Source organism: Cherax quadricarinatus, chromosome 13, assembly GCF_038502225.1.
Source record: "Cherax quadricarinatus isolate ZL_2023a chromosome 13, ASM3850222v1, whole genome shotgun sequence".
Taxonomy (NCBI): domain Eukaryota; kingdom Metazoa; phylum Arthropoda; class Malacostraca; order Decapoda; family Parastacidae; genus Cherax; species Cherax quadricarinatus.
Genome location: NC_091304.1, coordinates 8,483,513 through 8,505,971, shown reverse-complemented (window position 1 = coordinate 8,505,971; position 22,459 = coordinate 8,483,513). Strand labels below are relative to the sequence as shown.

The following is a 22,459-nucleotide window of genomic DNA, read 5'->3' as shown; positions in this document are numbered from 1 at the left end:
CAATACATTTATACACACAGTCGACCCTGATGCCACCTGCTGGGACGAGCCAGTTTCTCAAACACTCGACGCCACCCAAATCCGATAGCCATATTCATGTATTTATTTCCCTTCCTCTCCCAAGTGAGAAAATATTTCTTGCAATTTATTCATAAAAACAATATTGATAATGGGAATGGATATTCCTTGATTTATCCACGAGGTTATATAATGTTTTCAGGGTTTACTTTCTAGTTTTTGCATATTTGTGGGCTATGGGATTTATTTTTTCGTGCTGAATAGCTTGACTGATAGAGATTTGTGTTTCGTACTTGTTGCCACGTAGGTAACCTAAACTTTTATAAATTTACCACAGAGTTGGTGTCTGTGTGAAGACCATAAGACAAAGTATTTTTTGAAGTGATGAGCCATTAGGTGATTCATCACCCACTGCCTAAAAGCAGTGCGTGTTGAACACAGCATTACAAAAAATCCTCACAGGAATGGTTCAAGATAGTGACTATCAATACTATCAATTAATCATGTTTGTAGTACAATACAGCGTATTTGGTGTACAGTTATATAGTCGCCCGGCCAACCAGAGAGACGCTGTCTCTTTCCTGCTTGAGAATTAAGCGGACATAGTAATAATAATTCCAAAGTTATATTAGTTAATGTGCAGAATTCTTTATTATTAAAAGATATAAGTGAAAATTTCGAGAGATGCAAACCTCAAGGAAAAATGAAGTATTGTTTATTTCAATTTTTTCATGGTTAAGCTCGTGGGAACGTAATGGTGTGGAAGGAACTGCGACCAGCAGAATATTTTCCTGTTTTCATGAGGATATTAATAATAATAATAATAATAATAATAATAATAATAATAATAATAATAATAATAATAATAATAATAATAATAATAATAATAATAATAATAATAATAATAATAATGATAAGAAGAAGAATGAGAATAATGATAATAAGTATAGTCCTTACCTACACTAGGTGAGCTATATCGTCTTACGAACATCAAGAAGATTGCTGTCTTAATATATTTCTAAAATAATACCTGCGTGCTAGAAATTCCTTACATTGGCCAGTGTAGGAATGTTGCACAACAACGGAGCACTACTGAAGAGAGCACTCTTCTCTCTCAGATTCTTTCATCACAAGTCTTCAATCATTTATATAAAAGTATAACATCTACGTTTTCCCTGCCCTTTGATCTGTTTGTAAGGACCTTGTTTTCTCTGTCATACCTTGCTTCTGGAGTGTGATGGATAAATAGAACTTCTTAGTACGCAAAATGATGGGTGTTCAGTTGAAGAAATTTTTGTCATACGATTTTCTGAATAGTGATGTGAAATTTGTTCAAAATGACTGTTTTTACTTATTTCTTTTGTTGAAGCAACGAGGATAATCCTCTAAATGTTGAATCAGTAAGTGTAGACTGATTTGTGAACAGTGTAGAAGAGATATTTTATGTCGGTGCTGGGGCAGTGATGGTGATCAAGGGCAGTGATGGTGATCAAGGGCAGTGATGGTGATCAAGGGCAGTGATGGTGATCAAGGGCAGTGATGGTGATCAAGGGCAGTGATGGTGATCAAGGGCAGTGATGGTGATCAAGGGCAGTGATGGTGATCAAGGGGAGGGAGTGGTCAGGGGCAGGAGGTGGTCAGGGGCAGGAGGTGGTCAAGGGCAGGAGGTTGTTAAGGGCAGGAGGTTGTCAAGGGAAGGCAGTGGTCAGGGGCAGGAGGTGGTCAAGGGCAGGAGGTGGTCAGGGGCAGGAAGTGGTCAAGGGCAGGAGGTGGTCAGGGGCAGGAGGTGGTCAAGGGCAGGAGTTTGTCAAGGGAAGGCGGTGGTCAGGGGCAGGAGGTGGTCAAGGGCAAGAGGTTGTCAGGGGCAGGAGGTGGTCAAGGGCAAGAGGTTGTCAAGGGCAGGAGGTGGTCAAGGGCTAAAGGTTGTCAGGGGCATGAGGTGGTCAAGGGCAAGAGGTTGTCAGGAGCAGGAGGTGGTCAAGGGCAGGAGGTTGTCAGGGGCATGAGGTGGTCAAGGGCAAGAGGTTGTCAGGAGCAGGAGGTGGTCAAGGGCAGGAGGTTGTCAGGGACAGGAGGTGGTCAAGGGCAAGAGGTTGTCAGGGACAGGAGGTGGTCAAGGGCAGGAGGTTGTCAGGGGCAGGAGGTTGTCAAGGGCAAGAGGTTATTATTACTTTGCGGAGCAACGCAACCTAAAAAACGCCAATATAATCACCAACAATCTCATGATTGGCTGCAGTACACACCTCCGTGTACGTATTTTGAGAAACAGTGCTGCTGTACACTATTGATACAATACATATATATATACACACAGTCGTCCCTGATGCCACCTGCTGGGACGAGCCAGTTTCTGAAACACTCGACGCCACCCAAATTCGATAACAATATTCATGTATTTCCCTTCCTCTTCCAAGTGAGAAAATATTTCTTGTAATTTATCCATAAAAACAATACTGATAATGGGACTGGACGTTCCTTGATATTATCCAGGATTGTTAGTCATATTGGGAGGTTATAAAACGTTGTCAGGATTTACTCTTCTAGTTTTTGCATATTTGTGGGCTCTGGAAAGTTTTTTTTCCGTGTTGAATAGCTTGACTGATAGAGATTAGTGGTTCGTACTTGTTGCTACGTAGGTAACTTAGACTTTTATAAACTTTGCCTTGTGTCTGTGAAGACCACTGTAGTGGAGGTTCATAGGAGATATGATGGTTGGAGTTAAACACACTTGTTGGATGGTAACACATATATTAGCAGAGTATGAAGGGAGAGAGCCCAAACTGCCTGTCCTGTCGCCTGCTTGGATAACGGGGAACCGAGACCAATGTAGCGCGTCCCACGCACTCATTCGGGATCACGTGACGTCATACAAACTAGTCACTAGGCCTAGCAAAGGGGTCGTGTATGTAAAACATATGGATGGTGCTAACTATGATACTTAGATAAGCTATACAACACATGTAGGGGATCAGCAACTATGCTGACACCACAAGGCAAAGTTTTAAAGGCGATGACCAGTTAAGAAGTGAAACATCCACTGTTCTGCCACAGCTGAATGTCCATAGAATTAAAAAAAAGATCCTCATAGTAATGTTCCAGGATAGTGATTATCAATTAATCTTGTCTGTAATACAATACAGAGTATCTGGAGTACTTTTATATAGTCGCCCGGCCAACAAGAGACACCTTTTTTCTTGCCTGAAAATTAAACAAAGATAGTAACGATAATTCAAGAGCTATATTAGGTAGTGAGCAGAATTAATTATTGATAGAAGATATAAGTGAAACTTTCAAGTGAGATAAAGCTCAAATAAAGTGAAATGATTTTTATTTTCACTCAGTCAAGGTCAAGTTCCTGGGAAAGCAGTATTGTGGAAAGAACCACAATAAGCTGCGTTGTGTAAGTTGAATATTTTCGTCAAGTGTTGAAGCAAAGATTTCATCCCTATTTATGATGATGATAATAAAAAACAACAATGGAATTAATAAATAATATTAATAATAAGAATAATGAGAATGCTGATAATAAAAATAGTCCCTATCTACACTAGATGAGCTATCTTACTACAAACATCAAGAAGGTTGCTGTCTTAAGACAGACAAACTTGTCTTTCTTAAAAAAGAGCCACTTGTGCAGCATAAGATCAAGTCTCTGTGTGTGCATGTGTATGCGTGTTTACCCACTTATATGTGGTTGCTAGGGTCGAGCCTTAGCTCCTGGCCTTATCTATTCTTAAAAACTATATATTCGTCCATATTTTTCCAGTTTCTGAACACTCTTAGACTGACGAAATGCTTCCTGATATCCTTGTGTTTTCAACGTATAATTATGAGCTCTCTTTCCCGTTTCGTAAGTTTATTCAGGTATACACAAATACAGTTACATAGATTATCAATTTCCACTTATCAGGCACTATGCCAGTTTGTAGTGATATGTTAAAAAGATTAGCCAAAGGTATGCTAAGTTCCTCTTTACATTCCTTTAACACCCTTGCAAACAGTTCTTACATAGCAGCGTATGTGTAGAGAACCTAGGATAGCCCAAAAAGGTCAGACAAAGTGACTTATTTCCAGTGGAGTCCTTTAATTTCCAGTGGGGTCTTTAATTTCCAGTGGGGTCCTTTAATTAGCAGTGGGTCCTTTAATTTCCAGTGGGGTCCTTTAATTTCCAGTGGAGTCCTTTAATTTCCAGTGGGGTCCTTTAATTTCCAGTGGAGTCCTTTAATTTCCAGTGGGGTCCTTTAATTTCCAGTGGGGGTCTTTAATTTCCATTGGGGTCCTTTTCCTGCCTCTCGAACACTGAATTTCTCTCCACACTTTAAAGACCCAACCCTGTATGACTCTCGTGTTTTGTCCGCCATTTGAGTGGTCAGTGGTCAGTCGTCACGTGAGGTCAGAGACCCTGAGCTGCTTTGGGGATTAGCGTGGACGGTTACAAAGCATGGCTTGCTTCTGCAGTGTTTTAAAAATTGAGGTTGGAGAGTTGAAGGAGGTCTTGCTTCTCCAGGAGGAGATTAGGAGGCAGAAGGTCCACCTCAATGGGTCTGGGAGAGAGTGTGAGGTGGCTGGAGTTGTGGGGAATCAGGCTTCTAGCAGTGAGGTGCAGTCTGTCTCTCGCTGTGAGGAGGCTGTAGTTGGGGAAGTAGCAACGGCTACCAGCAGTGAGGTGCAGCCCAGCACCTGCTACAAGTGGCGAGTGGTTCACAGTAATGGGAGGCGCATCAGAGTAAGGAAAGTTAAGAATGAAGATCTGAAGGAAGGAAATCGCTTCTCTGTTCTTCAGGATGAATGTATTTCAGTGGCCAGTGAAGGTAAGGGTACTACTGCCCCTGCTAATGGAGGTAAGCGCATTCTTGTGGTTGGTGACTCTCAGGTAAGATATATTGACCGTGCTTTTTGTAATAGGAATAAGAAGATGAGAGATAGAGTGTGCTTCCCTGGAGCTGGTGTTGGGGACATTGTCAACAGGCTGGATAATATCATGTCAGGTAATGGGAACAAGCCCATTATCTGTCTCAGTGCTGGTGGAAATGATATTGGGAAGGGTAGGAGAGAAGAGCTGCTAGATAAGTACAGGTCAGCTATAGATTTCATTAAGTCTAAGGGAGGGATCCCAATCATATGTAGCATCTTGCCTAGAAGGGGAGTAGGAAATGAATGGTTGTCTAGGGCAATTGGTGTAAATTGCTGGCTAGACAGATACTGCAAGGAACTTGCAATCCCATTCATTGACAACTGGAACAACTTTTATGGCAAACATGATATGTATGCAAGGGATGGGGTACATCTCTCTGGGGCAGGGGTGGTAGCACTTGCAGACTCGATTGAGAAGGCCATTGGTGAAATGCCTATGATTTTAAACTGATGGAAGATAGAGGTATGGGTATGTGTGGGAAACAAGCAGGTTGCAACACTAGGGTTGGAAACAGTAAATGTATAAAAGGCATTCAGCATGAAGTTATAAATAAAGACAATAGATCAGGTCAGCAAACAAAGGGGGACAGCAGAGGGCAGCAAGGGACTAGCTCCCTTAAGGTTTACTATACTAATAGCAGGAGTGTAAGAAATAAGATAGATGAGCTAAGATTAATTGCAAGTGCAGGAAACATAGATATTATTGCTATAACAGAGACCTGGCTCAATCTGAAAGATAGAGAGATGCCCTCTGAATGTCACATACAAGGCTATAAATTATTCCACACTGACAGGGTCAACAGGAAAGGTGGTGGAGTAGCGATGTATGTCAGAGACAATTTAAATTGTTGTGTTAGACAAGATATTAAATTAGAAGCGTCAGCCACTGAATCTGTTTGGTTACAGCTTCTCGAGGGCCGAGAAAAACTAATTTTGGGTGTGATTTACAGGGCCCCAAATCTTGATAGGGAGTGCAGTAAACTTCTATGGGACGAAATTCGTAAGGCATCTACATACGAAAATGTTGTGCTAATGGGAGATTTCAACTATAGACAGATTGACTGGAGCAATTTGACAGGAAATTTAGAGTCAGGTGACTTTCTTGATACGATCCAGGATTGTTTTTTAAAACAGTTTGTGACAGAGCCAACTAGGGGAAACAACCTCCTTGACTTGGTTCTTGCCAGTAGGGAAACACTAATTAATAATCTTGAGGTTAATGATGAGCTTGGGGAAAGTGATCACAAATCACTCAGTTTTAATATATCATGGAATTCCCCTAATAATGGCAATCAAGTCTCTGTCCCTGACTTCCGCTTGGCTGATTTCATAGGACTGAAAAATTACTTAGGTGGGTTGAACTGGAATGACCTGACTAAGGGTCAGGTAGGTGGTGATGGTTGCCGATATGATGCTTTCCAGGGCATAGTTCTAGCTGCTCAGTCAAATTATGTTCCAAATAGGGAAATCAGATCAAACAAAAATGATCCTAAATGGATGAACAATAGATTAAAATATCTGACTGGTCAAAAGAGAGGCACATATAGGCAAATCAAAAGAGGAGAGGGGCAAATAAGAAATCGATATATTCAGTTAAAGAGAGAAATAAAAAAGGGAATTAGAAAAGCAAAAAGAGATTATGAGGTTAAAGTTGCAAGAGAATCGAAGACTAACCCAAAAGGATTCTTTCAGGTATACAGAAGTAAGATCAGGGACAAGATAGGCCCACTCAAAAGTTCCTCGGGTCAGCTCACTGACAGTGATAAGGAAATGTGTAGAATTTTTAACACATACTTCCTCTCAGATTTTACACAGGAGGATACCAGCGATATTCCAGTAATGATAAATTATGTAGAACAGGACGATAATAAACTGTGCACGATTAGAGTCACAAGTGACATGGTCCTTAGGCAAATAAATAAATAAAAATCTAACAAATCCCCAGGCCCTGATGAACTGTATGCAAGGGTTCTAAAGGAATGTAAAGAGGAGCTTAGCACACCTTTGGCTAATCTTTTCAACATATCACTACAAACTGGCATAGTGTCAGATAAGTGGAAAATGGCAAATGTGATACCTATTTTCAAAACAGGTGACAGGTCCTTAGCTTCGAACTATAGACCAATAAGCCTAACCTCCATAGTGGGAAAATTTATGGAATCAATAATTGCCGAGGCAGTTCGTAGCCACCTTGAAAAGCATAAATTAATCAACGAATCTCAGCATGGTTTTACAAAGGGGCGTTCCTGCCTTAAGAATTTATTAACTTTTTTCACTAAGGTATTTGAGGAGGTAGATCATGGTAATGAATATGATATTGTGTATATGGACTTCAGTAAGGCTTTTGACAGGGTCCCACATCAGAGACTATTGAGGACAATTAAAGCACATGGAATAGGAGGAGAATTTTTTTCCTGGATAGAGGCATGGTTAACAAATAGGCAGCAGAGAGTTTGCATAAATGGGGAGAAATCAGAGTGGGGAAGCGTCACGAGCGGTGTTCCACAGGGGTCAGTGTTGGGCCCCCTGCTGTTCACAATCTACATAAACGACATAGATGAGGGCATAAAGAGCGACATCGGCAAGTTTGCCGATGGCACCAAAATAGGCCGTCGAATTCATTCTGACGAGGACATTCGAGCACTCCAGGAAGATTTGAATAGACTGATGCAGTGGTCGGAGAAGTGGCAGATGCAGTTTAATATAGACAAATGCAAAGTTCTAAATGTTGGACAGGACAATAACCATGCCACATATAAACTAAATAATGTAGATCTTAATATTACGGATTGCGAAAAAGATTTAGGAGTTCTGGTTAGCAGTAATCTGAAACCAAGACAACAGTGCATAAGTGTTCGCAATAAAGCTAATAGAATCCTTGGCTTCATATCAAGAAGCATAAATAATAGGAGTCCTCAGGTTGTTCTTCAACTCTATACATCCTTGGTTAGGCCTCATTTAGATTATGCTGCACAGTTTTGGTCACCGTATTACAGAATGGATATAAATTCTCTGGAAAATGTACAAAGGAGGATGACAAAGTTGATCCCATGTATCAGAAACCTTCCCTATGAGGATAGACTAAGGGCCCTGAATCTGCACTCTCTAGAAAGACGTAGAATTAGGGGGGATATGATTGAGGTGTATAAATGGAAGACAGGAATAAATAAAGGGGATGTAAATAGTGTGCTGAAAATATCTAACCTAGACAGGACTCGCAGCAATGGTTTTAAGTTGGAAAAATTCAGATTCAGGAAGGATATAGGAAAGTACTGGTTTGGTAATAGAGTTGTGGATGAGTGGAACAAACTCCCGAGTACAGTTATAGAGGCCAGAACGTTGTGTAGCTTTAAAAATAGGTTGGATAAATACATGAGTGGATGTGGGTGGGTGTGAGTTGGACCTGATAGCTTGTGCTACCAGGTCGGTTGCCGTGTTCCTCCCTTAAGTCAATGTGACCTGACCTGACTAGGTTGGGTGCATTGGCTTAAGCCGGTAGGAGACTTGGACCTGCCTCGCATGGGCCAGTAGGCCTTCTGCAGTGTTCCTTCGTTCTTATGTTCTTATGTTCTTATTATCATGGCATTCCTGGTTCTTTTATCACGTAGTTTAGTCAGGTTCATTTCCTTTAGTCTGTTAATTAGTGTTAGCTTTGGAACTACTCTTGTTACAAACGTCAGCAAGTTCTCCACTTTCTTGACCTACATTACCAGGCCAGGGCTCTATGCTGGTGCTGCATACTCTAAGATGAGCCTGACACATGGCATGTATAATGAATGATTTGTTGAGATATAAGGCACACATTTTTCTACATTTTCTGTTTTTTTTTTTTTCAGTGTTAAATCCTGAAAAAAAATAGTGGTGGAAGAATGTTTGGTTTGCCAGATGCTGGTCATAGCTCTTGTGTCGTCAAAGCTCTTGTGTCGTCAAAGCTCTTGTGTCGTCAAAGCTCTTGTGTCGTCTCTTTTAGAGGAAAAGTTAAATTTTTACTGTTTTTATTAATTCTAATAAATCTCTTCAGTGTCATATGTTTTTCAAAAAAAATTTTGTTTAGAAATAATCAGGTATTGATTCATCCAGTATTTTCTGATAAAAGATTTTATAATGCTATTGGCTTTAAGAATAAAGTGCTAATTATAATTAGCAGCTGCTTAATGAGAGACAACCAGGATTAACCCTAAAATTATACTTTATACCAAAAAAAAAGGAGAAAATATTATTACGTATATTAAACGAGTGTATTGTACTGTCTTGTCTAGTCATATTCAGTTGGTAATAATAAGTATACTAAGTGGCAACTGTAATATGCTATATCTTTCAAAGGGGGTGATGGGTTCCATGAGGTTGGTAAATGACTCTTGGTCCAAGGAGTTGGAGTTATCCTCTCTTTCCTTAGATCGATCCTTTTCTAGGTGCATTGTGATTGTTATAGGTTTAACACTTTTTCATTAATTTAATAATAATAATAATAATAATAATAATAATAATAATAATAATAATAATAATAATAATAATAATAATAATTTTATTTTATACAAGTTCAGCACAATTATCAGAATCTAGCTAATAATTTCAACACGTATATTAGTGAGATAAAGACCCGGGCCGGGAGAATACCGGTGAATAAAAAAAAAAAAAAAAAGCTTCTATAAGATCTAGATTATCATTCCTATACAATATTTCCATAATAAATTACTTTGCAGATAAAACGAAAATATAAACCAAGAGAGGTCTTGAGGTCCGGTCCTAAATTCAACTTGGACTGATGGATAAACTGATCTCGCGAAGATTATCAAGCGGACAAAAAAACAAGATATTTCCCCTTCTTTGGTCTTTGACGTAAGTCAGGCTAAATCTGGTCATCCCTGCAGTATTGATCAGGTCGAAGCCTTTTATTAAACATTTTGCAGATTCTGAGGAGCGAACCATTAGTAAGATCTATTAGCTGAGAAGGTTTAGCTTGGTGCTGAAGGATGCTAGTATAGGATTGTCTGGATGGCTTTAGCTGGTATCCTGAAGTTGAGGTAAGTTTCAGATCCATCTGTCACGGTCACATCTTCTTCCACTTCAGCTCTGTGGTCAAAAACGCGAGGTTATTAATGTTGTGTCACCGGGAAAGGACTATTTATGTGAAGTTCTGTCATGGTTGTCAATAACGTTGCTAAGAATACTCAACTTGTTACGTTAAAGGCTTATAGACTGCACTTGGCTAATTATGACTAATTCACCTAGACACTAACATTAGAATGCCTTAACGAATAAAATAAGAATGAAAGGAAACTTTTAGTTTAGTCTGTATAACGAGATTCAAAAACCCATAATTACTAAATGAACGTTAAAATTATATATAAAAATGCTTGTAACAAGTCATTCATTTATTTTGTAGTGGGTGTGGGTGGGTGTGAGTTGGACCTGACTAGCTTGTGCTACTAGGTCAGATGCCGTGCTCCTTCCTTAAGTGAATGTGACCTGACCTGACTAGGTTAGGGCATTGGCTTAAGCCGGTAGGACACTTGGACCTGCCTCCCATGGGCCAGTAGGCCTGATGCAGTGTTCCTTCTTTCTTATGTTCTTATGTTTGTGTATTATATTAATTTGTTTTCAATGAATATAATATGCTTAATCCATATATTTAAAGGTGCCTATGCCTTTTTTTATTGTCTTCCATCCAGAGGCACTCTAAAACCCCTACACGATTAGCGCTTTCACATGAATATATTAATTTCATTCGATTATTATATTATTAAGTAACAGTTTCTCGTTACAAATTAGTAGCGATAAAATTAATTATAAACCGTTATATGTGATCAAGTTATAAATAAACATTTTATTGTGGACAGTAAATCTGTCAATTATTTTGAATTACTGATGTCGACTTACTGACTGTTATGTTAAGAAAGTTTAACATTACAGATCTTTAGCAATCATTATAAACATTGCGATAAAAATACCAATAACTTTTTATAACAGCTCTTAATAATAGATGTTAATACAAAGCTATATTGTCCAGCTATGGCTGGAGAATCAAATTAAAATACTGGGTGGGTAACGGCGTGAGAAGCAGAGTCCAAAAGACAAATTTGCAAACACTGGGACTTATTAGAAAACGTTTTCTGATCAAAATATCTTAGTGTTCTCTTATGTGTATTTTTATTCCACTTGTCGGTATCTAATACATACCAACACAGTGGTGAGGAGGTACTAATGCAGTGGGTAGACAGTAATCGGTAATGTTTTTGTTTTTTTCAAAAATACTGCAAGTTTCTGCCAAAGGCTAATACTGGTTAGAAATCCTTCAGCAAATATTGTGGATTTGGGCGGTGTTTCAGATTCTATGAATTGGTGTTGAACAGGTTTGACCAGAAGGCTCATTTCTGGTCGACAATTCTTGATAACTTTGTTACACTAGTGTCCACGGAAAACTAATTAAAACAACCAAAGAGAAAACTATTGACTAAACGGTTGTTGCTTACAGGTTGAGGATAACAACGACGGTGCGGCCTGACGGGTCATTGAAGGCAGCCACCTGCAAGGTAGTGGCCGTCGTCGACCAGGAGATACGCTCAGCACCAGGGACCACGAACTTGCTCACGTGACCAATAGTGTAGAACACTGGTTGCTTGTAAAACTCGTCCGCTTCCTGCACAGGTGAAATATAATTTGTACTGAAACGTCAACCCCTGGAAGTAATAAATTCTAGTTTCTTAAAGAATTTACGAAGTACTAGAGAACACTTTACTAAGACTACACACTCCTGACCATTGAATTCTAACTTAACCAGCGTTTTGCAGACATCTCATTTTGAATATATTGTTTATTTAGACAAGTAAACTTATTATTTTAAATCCTTATATTATTCATGCCGATAACCTCATAAAAGTGTCAACATGCCTCTGCATTGTTAACACTCCAAAACTATTCCTTATCTAAGATTGTCCTGTATTTCAGAACAGTATTTAAATATAAAAAATAATTGAGGCAAAGGCCTAGGTGTGGTATAAGCCTACTGACAGCGTCTACAATGATGGGAGAATCGCGGTATTTGTGGATCCAATTGGGTCCTCCCACAGTGTCGAGAGCCATGTTCCAGTCCAGCCAGCCCGTGGAATAGTGATTCAGATCCTGCAAGAATAAAAGCATTTCTGTGTCATGTCATCTCTTCGTATTTACTCATATGTTTCCGTTTTATATATCTGAATTCCTCAAAAAGCAACCTGAGATACAATACATGGTCAACGTGCAGAACGAACAGCGTGGAATTTAACAGTAATGCCAGTAGGATCCTTTGATCAAGTGTCTCATCTAGTATCATCAGTAAACATTACATTACTCTTAAAGTCCAATTCATAATTTTTATGTGAAGTGACGAGTAAAAACAACCAGATCTTACATCCAACATGTAGTTGACGTATTCCTCAGCTCGCTCCCATGACCCAAGTTGTATTCCGTGTTCTGTAGGTTTTTGAAAGACATTTAAATCTCTTTCACACACAAAAAAAATGTCTATCTTTCAACGTCAAAGCTTTTTTTTTCTATAAAATTACATAAAAATAAGAGTATTCTTATCTGAAGACATCACAAAAGAAATATGTGAAAAAAAAATGATTACTAATGCGTATCTATGATTATAACCTACCCTGTCATATTATAATTTGGCTATGCTATAAATAAAATACAATCGCTGAACAAGTGTCATTAATGTTCAAAGTGTTATGAACAAAAAGGCGCAGAACTTACGCCATTTACTAGGTACTTACCATGGGCAGCCTCTGTGTAAAGAATGAACCTGTCTGGGTACAGCTCGTGGACCTCGTCGAGAACCTCCGGGTTTGTTCTGGTGTCCTCGTACCAATGTAAAGCTATACCGTAGACGTACTGAGCACTGTCAGGGTCCTCAAGGATCTACAGATAAGGATATATACATTTAGATAATTATTTACCGGTAAGTACTGGTATACTACATAAGTACACAAGTACTTATGTAGTCGCTGTAAAAGAATTATTTTAGTCCTCAAAATAAAAGGCAGTGGCTGATAACACTGAATCTACACTCCCAACGACATGATACACCACTGATAACCATTCTCTGCCTATGACTACCAAAACAAGGGCCATGGTATGAATGGTTGTATGAATATCCCTACCAAACCGAAAATCCGCCTTCCACACAATCATTCGATACACCGATACTGATCAAGAAGGTAAAATCCTGCGTGAGAATTTATTCTCCAACTTTCTTGCAGTAGACTCCATACATAAACTACGAAACCTAGCTAAATAAAAATTACCAGTAATTTAACTACAAAACTTAGCATCCCAGCAGTTCGCTGCTGAGTTAGATATCTCGAGAATCTGACCTTTAATGAAAACCGGATAAATGTATTCTGGCGCACTGGCATTTTGATTAGTATGACATGCAAATATGAGTTTGAAGAGGCTGGGTATTATGAAGAAATTTTTACGAAAGGAGAATATACCTTAGTACTCTTTTTATTAGGTCATGAGATCCATGGCAAGAATGGGGATTGGAAGGATTGGGGTAGGATAGAGAAGCGGAAAAAGTGGTTAGACAGGAAACAAATTGTTAGTAAGGTTAGGTAACCTGACCACTTTGGGTAGGTTTTAAAAGGGTAGTCTTAGACCTTAAATTATTTTCTTGACAAATAATTCATAATAGGTAAGTGTGTCTGAGGACTTACCGGATCGATGTTCCAGGGCAGTGTGTTCCTATTAAAGTCATGTATCATTATTTTCAGGCCACTATATCCAGCAGTGTCTAACGCTGGTCCCAGGTTATCCTTCAACCAGTCTCTTATTGATTCAGAAGACCATCCACAAGTGTTAATATCCCACTGCAAGAATAACATGCTATTAACACTGTGTTGCTGTAATGCCTAAACACATTGCCAACAATATTTTCAGAAGATATTTAAAATCTTGAATAAAATTTAGAGATAGTTTGGCTTAACAGATACTTACGTCAATGAGGCCACCAAGAGGTTCATTCGCTGGAGTTAGCCCCCACAGTTCGACTCCTTCAGCCTCATATGCCTCTACAAATCTGAGAATAGCCAGTCTATTACCATATAACATATATTTTTTAATGTAATTACATATTTTATTACGAGACAGTACAATTGTAATCAGAGCTAAATCGCTGGATCAAAAAGTATGTTAAAATTTCTGGACGTAAAAATCCATACGAACCGTTAATTTATTTTTATTTTTGTATTGAGCAGTCTTATGTTCATCCGCACTGTAAGGCTACTCTAAACTATATGGCATTTACAAAAATCTTTAATGCTCTGTATTTCTCACTCTTATCACTTTGTTTTTTCTATGTTCATTTGCAACTTTCATCTTTTACACTTTCTCTAAAACACCTACTCAAATATTTGAAAATTCTCCTTTGAATCTCTCAATTTTTAAGCAGATTCATTATCCTTTAAATATGCGCTTCCCCATAACACTCTAGGATTCATTTCTTTTACAGTCTCATCTATAACACGTATCCCTATTTATGGCCCACTTCTTGAAGAAGTAAAAGGCTCTTCTTTGACACCTGTATCAACCTGCCACTCAAAAATTATCACCCAACAAAACTCTCGCAAACACTTACTTGACAATGTAATTAGCATAGGGTTGAAAAAACTCTCTTATCAGTACTCCTGAGCCATTGACCGCGCCATTACTCTTCATCCAGGCAGGAGGAGCCCAAGGCGTGGCGATCAGCTTCAGCGGATAAGTTGTCAAATCATGCGCTCGCAGGATCAGAGGAATCTAAAATTAAAATGATTTATATTAGTTTTAGCTCTTTATATAAAAGCTCAGTCTTCATAACACTAATAAAATCAAGTCTTAAGCATAAGATATTTGTTTATATAGAGAAATATGAAAAATATGATGATGAACATTCCGCATCCCTGAGAGAAACTCATGTGATTCACTGATTCTGATATATTTACCTGTAGATAGTATAGTGGTTAACGCTTGGAGATAAAAAGCATCAGGACTCAAGTTAAAATCCGTAAAGAATTGTAAAAATTTTCGTTAGTTGCTTCATGTTACTGTGGAATCTGGAGTCACGGGTAAGAATGATTGGGATAAATTGCCTAAAACACGTTATTATGAAACCAGTAACAATGTTTGGTGTCACGAGTGGTGAGGTGTCTGTCTGGGAGCAATAAGCATGGTGGATCGCATCCCAAGGTTCATCACAATTTGCTAAACTTATGTTTTCTTTGGGAGGAGCGTTGGGTACATAATTATAAATTATCTCACGTAACTCCGAGTGACAGTGGGAATTTTTGTAAAAAAAATTAATTTGGTCTTACAACTGAGGCCTTTCACAATTGTAGAACTGAACCCATTATCGAGACACCGAATCTCTACATATAGTTCCTTGAGGACAAGAAATTCCGTGGCATTTTCCTGCTGGAGTATCCTGGTTGAGGCATGTCTATAACAGCCTCATCATCAGACACTTGATCTATTCCTGCTCGGAGATGATCTCTGCGCTGCTGAGCCTTTCATTCAGTTCAATTTAAAAGGGAAAAACAACAACAATAGTCGTTTACTCGACACCCTTATACTCAGAAACACTTATCTTTTCATCAGCTTGTTGATTTTTCAAACTCATTCCCACAATGCTTGCATGTTCAATTGCTGAGTGGTAACACTTAGGGATTGCATCCCCATGGTTCCTTACACACAATTTTTTTCGCTATACAAAGTTCAGTCAAGTTGGTCCTAAGCCATCGATTTAGGATTACCAGACTGTCATCCTTACCAAAGAACATCAAGCATAAAACAATCTCAAACGATAACTTTTTGAGTTGGTCACGAGAAACTATGGTCATAATTTCGACCACTCGAATTTTGTGATGGAAATGTTTATTTAGGTCATATGTCCTTCTGCATTGTATTCATGTTTGTGTTTTTCTGCACATGTATTCTGTTTATCAATATATATGTATATATATATATATATATATATATATATATATATATATATATATATATATATATAAATATATATATATATATATATATATATATATATATATATATATATATATATATATATATATATATATATATATATATATATATATATATATATATATATATATATATATATATATATATATAAACAACTGAGTTTAAGACGTGTCTAAAACTTAGATCTTGAAAGTTTTACAGGTCAGTCTATCATGGGCTCGTAAATCACATTCATTCCTTGAGTCATTACCTTATATTCGTGATCCTCTTCCGTTAGGCTCCAGTACTCAAGATCGACGTCTCCCTCCACATCATCGTAGGAGTAAATCCTGGTGGAGCAATCGGTGCCAGCGATAGGGATGCGACCAAAGGTGTATCCGATTCCTTCAGGAGCAAAGTAAGATCTGCACGTATTAACAGTTAGATTATTAGTTTTCAACCAGAGAACAATTGAACACAGTACTTGATAATGATTGTTAATATGGGTATGTTGCAGAGGGTTCTCACTATTATTGATTCATTATTACTGTCATCAGTTATTATTATTTTGTTACCTTATAATAGATCTGAAAAAACTAGACTTAACCCTTAGAGTCTTACATGAAGAACTGGTCCTGAAGTTCGCTGGAGAGAGAAACTACATTGTAACCTGTGGAGTCAGAGAAGCCGCCACCGAAGCCTAAGATGGTCTGGTATACGTCTTCTTTGTTCAGTGTCACTACCTCAGCGTCTGGGGAAGCACAAATTGATTACTAATAGGTCATCTAAATGATTTGGACCCGTGACATGAGGCACTCATCTTGTTTTCTGATGAATAACATAATAACAGCACAAGAATTAGTACAGGTATGTGAGCGCACTTTGCAATGTGCAGTGTTGTTAACAACTGAATATTAAGTTGGTGTTACATATAATTATACGTACGAATTCAAGGGATTATAAAATTTTAATTTTGGATGAACGATTATTTGATTGACAAATGTACATTATAACGAAAACTTTACATCTTTGAAATAATTAACTTTCAAGATATTTATATTCTATTGTTGTTAATTCTGAATATGTGAGTTTGTGTAATGAGACGGAAAGTGGAAGGATTGAGCAACTAGGATACAATTTTTTATTTCATGTTTTTCCGTGTATAATTTTTATGATAACATTTACAGAACTTTGGCTGGGAGTTCTGACGTTGGGTTAGGCATTACGTTTTAAGTCAAATTGATTACCAGAATTATTACGGCAATAGTTTTCCTGTTTGTAGTCTTTAATCACCTCTTTTAATATCATAAGAGGATTGTGGTAATTTGCACACTTGCACCGACCTTAAGCTTAAGCTGACTTGCCAGTGGGATTTTGATGACCACTTTTCTGGCTGTACGTTTTGAGGGTCATGGCTAAAATAGCAGTGGTAGAAATAGCTTAACTACCTCACTGGTAGCTTACCTGGAGTTTCTTCACTGGAGACGGGGAGAGTTTCCACGTTGAACCTGAGGCCTTCTCTGCTGGAGGTGATGACGGTGAAGCTTCCTTCTTCAGGGAACTCTATGACGCCTGGTTGATCGCAGTAGGTAGCGTCGCAGACGCAAACCACACTGTCATATGTGAACTGGCGAGGGTTGCATTCTGAGACAAACATGAAATAATATTAAACAATAACTAGGAAATATAATATGTATAATATATATAAGACAGCAGGTAAATCTTATATAATTCTACTTACGTTCATTCAGTACACGCTTATCTTTACTGTCCCGAACGTGCATTAATAACTCCTGCTCCTGTAATATTTCCTTTTCAGTCTAGATGGTCATCTTGTGACTCAGACCTCGTCAGTATAGAAAAAAAAAATCTTGACAAAAATAATTCCCACATTACACTGATGTATTATTACCCAAGGGTAACTCAGGAGAGCCAAGCAATGTAATTTATATCATTTCTGGTCCTTCGGTCCTCTTGGTAATATACTAATTTACTATTAGGTGAAGAGGGGCAGCAGGTGGAAGGAGTCTTGACCGCACGTCCTGTCTCACTCAAGAATCGAACCCTGGTCCTTTCAGTTGAAGATTCTCTTCTGAAGTGTCTAATTTTTATCTACTTACTATACATTTGAAAATATTTCCTGTATCTGTGATTTGGTGGCGCAGTGGTGAAGGTGGTTGTGTGTTGGTGGCTGAGGCAGTGATTGTAAAGAACCTGGTCAGTGTTACCTTGGACTGTGACCTGGTCAATGTTACCTTGGACTGTGACCTGGCCAGTGTTACCTTGGACTGTGACCTGGTCAATGTTCCCTGGACTATGACCTGGTCAATGTCCCTTGGACTGTGACCTGGTCAATGTTACCTTGGACTGTGACCTGGTCAATGTTACCTTGGGCTGCAACGCAGCACAAGAGCGCCAACACAATGGTCACCTTCCTCATGGCTGGCAGCTGTGCACTCTCATGTGCACCTCTAATGGTACAGTGCTGTGGTACGCCAATGACACGATACATATATATAAATATCCACAGGCGACCCTGGTGCCACCTGCTGGGTCTTGCCACTTTCCCAAACACTCGTCGCCTCCGCCCGCAGTAACGTTCAAACGGGTTAAATGAAAATAAAAATATCTTTCGTTCATATTATTGTGGGTTATAATTTAAGTTAATTTGAGTTTATAATTAGGAATTTCCGACGGGACACCTTGAAGCGGTTACCTGATTTTTTTTCTTCCTTCAAGGTTATCTTATTAGATAGAAAAATAAACACAAATGCAGAATTATGTGATGTACTGTAAATAAGGGAAAGATTCCTTTAACTTCCGGCATATACAGGTAGCCTCCCGATTTTGGTTTCTGTGCGGTAACTTGAGTAAACTTTACAGTGGCGGTAAACTTTCAACGGTGGTTTATCCTTCTTAGAAGATGGTTGTGATTGTTGTTAAGGTTTGTAGGTGCCAATTTGCCAATATAAATTCTTGTAGGGTATTTTTCCTAGCAGTAATTTGAGTAGGCTTCTTCTGAAATGCTTTAATCTTTAATGGTTGACACATATTAACGCCTGGACGGTACTCAATAAGTTTAAGCTTAATAGATACAAATTTATTTGTTTCATAATATAAATTCGTTAATAAACTTGGAATTTTTTATTCCGAGCAATAACTGGAGAATGCCTTTCCTGATAAGCTTCAAACTTTTAGCAATAGCGGTCTTTTCCCAAAGAAAGATTAGCATTAATTTTGGCTCATGTAGATTTTCATTTTTTCAGTTTTATTAAACAAATCAGTTTCCACGCAATAACTGGAGAATATCTCCTCTGATCGGCTTCAAACCCTAACTGCTGCTCAATCTAAAACATACATTTTTGGATTGAACTTTGGTTGTGTCTGTGTCACTTCGTCAATTTTATTCAAGATATTTGAAAAAAACTTGAAATACTGGCTTTCGTGTGATAATTTACCAATAGCTCGTCTTATCACACCTTCAACGCTGATACCATATTTTCCGGCATATAAGACGCACGACCATATAATGCATATGAAACAATGTTTGCAAACAGTTGTAACGTAACGTTAGTAAACAACTGCTGAAGCGTAACCCACAGCCTACCCTTGACCCTGACCTTGAGCATATAAGACGCAAGGTGATTGTCCAAGACTTTCTGTGAAGAAGCGCGCCTTATATGCCGGAAAATACGGTATATCATACTTACAGGAAGAATTAGACTGTTACTGAACCGCATAGATGCAAATGTGCAAACTTTGACTCCAGCTCCTCACCTGTCCTCTCCTGATGTTTCAGAGGAAGTATGCAAGTTCCAGTTTCTTAAAATGAATCTATTAATTTTCTAATAAGATTATAGGGAATTTGAAATAGAATATAAACGAGAAGAGAACGTTGAGAAATTTGAAAAAGGCGTTTTTATGGCGTTTTTAATTTTCATGAGCCTAGTGAGCCTTTAAATATCCTATTTTCCTTTGGTTTTATTGTTGATCCTCTCATAAACTGTCCCATAGCTCACACATTGAAGTCCGTGGTTCGATCCATGGTGCCGGTGGAAACATTGGGGGCGTGTTTCCTTAAGACACCTGCTGTCCCTATTTACCAAGCAATAAATAGGTGTCTGGATGTTAGCCGGATGGTGTGGGTCGCATCCTGGGGGGACAAAATTAACGTAATTTGCCTAAAATGCTCTGCATAACCAGGGGCTTTCTATATAGTATGTCATTGATGTCAGCTGTATACCTTGTATCATGTACTTGTAGAAATAAAGATTATTATTATTATTATTATTATTATTATTATTATTATTATTATTATTATTATTATTATTATTATTAAAGAATCAGGAAAAATGTTCTTTTAATTCTCTAAGGTTTGTGTTTATTACTTGAGAACTCTTCATGCGATCGGCTTTAAACTGTCAACGCGATGCTAATACATTCTACGGGTCTTTAGATTATTGTCCTGTGTAGTAATGCTGAACTGGAGATTAGTCTTTGCATTTGTTTATTGACCGACATTTGTAATAAAAAACCACAATAATTATAACAGAATGTTTTATCCCCCCAAAAATCCGACAAATTGTTTTTCCAAAAAATTCCAACAATTTTACAAAAAAAAAAAAAATATCCAACAAATTATTTAGCAAAAATTCCAACAATGTCATCGTCCTTAACCAAAGTGTTAGTGTCAAAGATCGTTAACTATAACATTCCTGTAAACCAGTTAATTTATATCCATTAAGTAGTTACAAAGTTTATTTTAGTTAAGGCTGCCCACTACATGTAGCCAGGAGCATCATACAAGGTACGTCAATAATGTCCACTATTCCCGAGTCAGCAGTGAAGTTGTATTTTGTAGATATAAAGGCTATCATTTATCATCACTGTAAATTATTTATCGGAACCTGGGTGAAGTTCATGGAACTGCAGGCATGTGTAGGTGACCTCTGGCCATTTCATTCATTCATTAGAGGTTTGCCGGTACTTCCGGCCCGGGTCTTCTCCATATGGTGGCTCGGCCTGGCCTTTTTTAATAATAATTGCCATTATGGGGCGAACTAACAGTACTATTATTATTATTATTATTATTATTATTATTATTATTATTATTATTATTATTATTATTATTACAAGTATTGATTCGAGAGCCATAAGGCATTTCACAGACTGATACTGCTGAATCCAATATACGTCACGAGTGTGGGAACCACTAACTCCTTCTGACGCAGATGATTTGTGGTACGTAAAGTACGATTTGTTAAGTGGTCTTGAAGGTATGACTACTGGCGATATCTTATATTAGCCCTACGTACGGAGGGACGCTTCCCAATGTTTCTGGCATGAACGATGCAGAGGATGGGAGCTGGTGGTGTGAACACAGAGTGACGTGGGAGGTTCTCTCGAGCTGTCGTAAACATTACCAATGTCCTCTTCATCTACGGAACTACAGTAATAATAATAATAATAATAATAATAATAATAATAATAATAATAATAATAATAATAATAATAATAATAATAATAGAATCAATGATAGGACCCGTCCATGGGACTACAGATTCCCACGAGTTTTAAACATCGCTCCAAAAATCTCAAAATATTGAACGAGTGTTATTTTTTCGTTTATTTCATTTACAACGGCAATGCCCTCATCAATCAAGACCGCCATTGTGTCGATTTTTTGTATTATACAACCGAACCTTAAATTGTTGTTCATGTATTTTTAAGTTTACCAGGAAAAAGAGTTTTTACATTAGAGTTCATTTGGTCTAGTGTTTGTACTCTATGCTCAAGGATGTTTATTTTCGGGAAGCTGTGATATCTTGTTAAACAGATTGGAGTGATGGAGATTTGATCTCTTTATCGAGAAACTCATGTGGTGTCAGATCTTTCTGTTAAAATGTTGTCTGAATGACAGGTGAGATCGCCAGGTAGAGGTCGCCATATCATGTGGGGTTCGAACACGTGGATAGGGTAAAGTAATACTCACGTAGGCTGGAAGTATGTATAATTACGGATAATGTGGGGAGCGCCCTAACAGCCGTAACCTTGTCTCCTTGCTCACTCTCGTAACACTGACTGGCCGCCCACAGTACCCATATGTGAGGGGGTCTTTGAATACTGCTGTGGTCAGCACAATATGAATACAGACAGTGACTCAGGCAGAGACGGTTGGTAGTGAGTCGTCTACTGGTACACTGGTTACTGGTAACTGGTTACTTCTACTGAGAGCTCGGCGACGCTAACGTATGTCGTCCCGACATACAACTAATACAAACTAGAGATGGCAGGTGTACGGCTTGGGCTGATTCTATACAATGTCAAAGTACACAACAATTAAACATTATAACATACATAAGTAGAACATTGGAATGGAAGCTTACGTAACTGAAACTGTAATGCAATACAAGGTATAATATAGCACAACTCATCGAATGAAACTCAACGTTGAGATTACACAGTGGAAGTGATAAAAAAAAATTTGATCGATCGATCTGTATTCATGTGATCTACGGATTCTGAGGAAGGAATATATACAAAAAAA

The 22,459-nt window shown here is 38.2% G+C and overlaps 2 protein-coding genes across 2 annotated transcripts in view; one reads left to right on the top strand and one right to left on the bottom strand.

Moving 5' to 3' along the window:
* Nucleotides 1-9,443: 9,443 nt before the first annotated feature.
* Nucleotides 9,444-18,396, bottom strand: LOC128688625 (lysosomal acid glucosylceramidase). The gene is made up of 12 exons (XM_053776535.2): nt 18,301-18,396; nt 17,377-17,556; nt 16,534-16,663; nt 16,184-16,337; nt 14,552-14,712; nt 13,912-13,993; nt 13,632-13,784; nt 12,690-12,834; nt 12,323-12,384; nt 11,944-12,054; nt 11,406-11,572; nt 9,444-10,005 (listed from the first exon to the last, which is right to left on the bottom strand). The coding sequence occupies exons 1-12, from the start codon at nt 18,350-18,352 to the stop codon at nt 9,909-9,911; spliced, it is 1,494 nt and encodes a 497-aa protein (XP_053632510.1). The 5' UTR covers nt 18,353-18,396; the 3' UTR covers nt 9,444-9,908.
* The window catches only part of LOC128688623 (maltase-glucoamylase), a 157,563-nt gene continuing 151,794 nt past the window's right edge, over nt 16,691-22,459 (top strand). The window contains exon 1 of the mRNA XM_053776534.2: nt 16,691-16,779. The gene's annotated coding sequence lies outside the window, so the exon portion shown is untranslated. The remainder of the gene's footprint in view (nt 16,780-22,459) is intronic.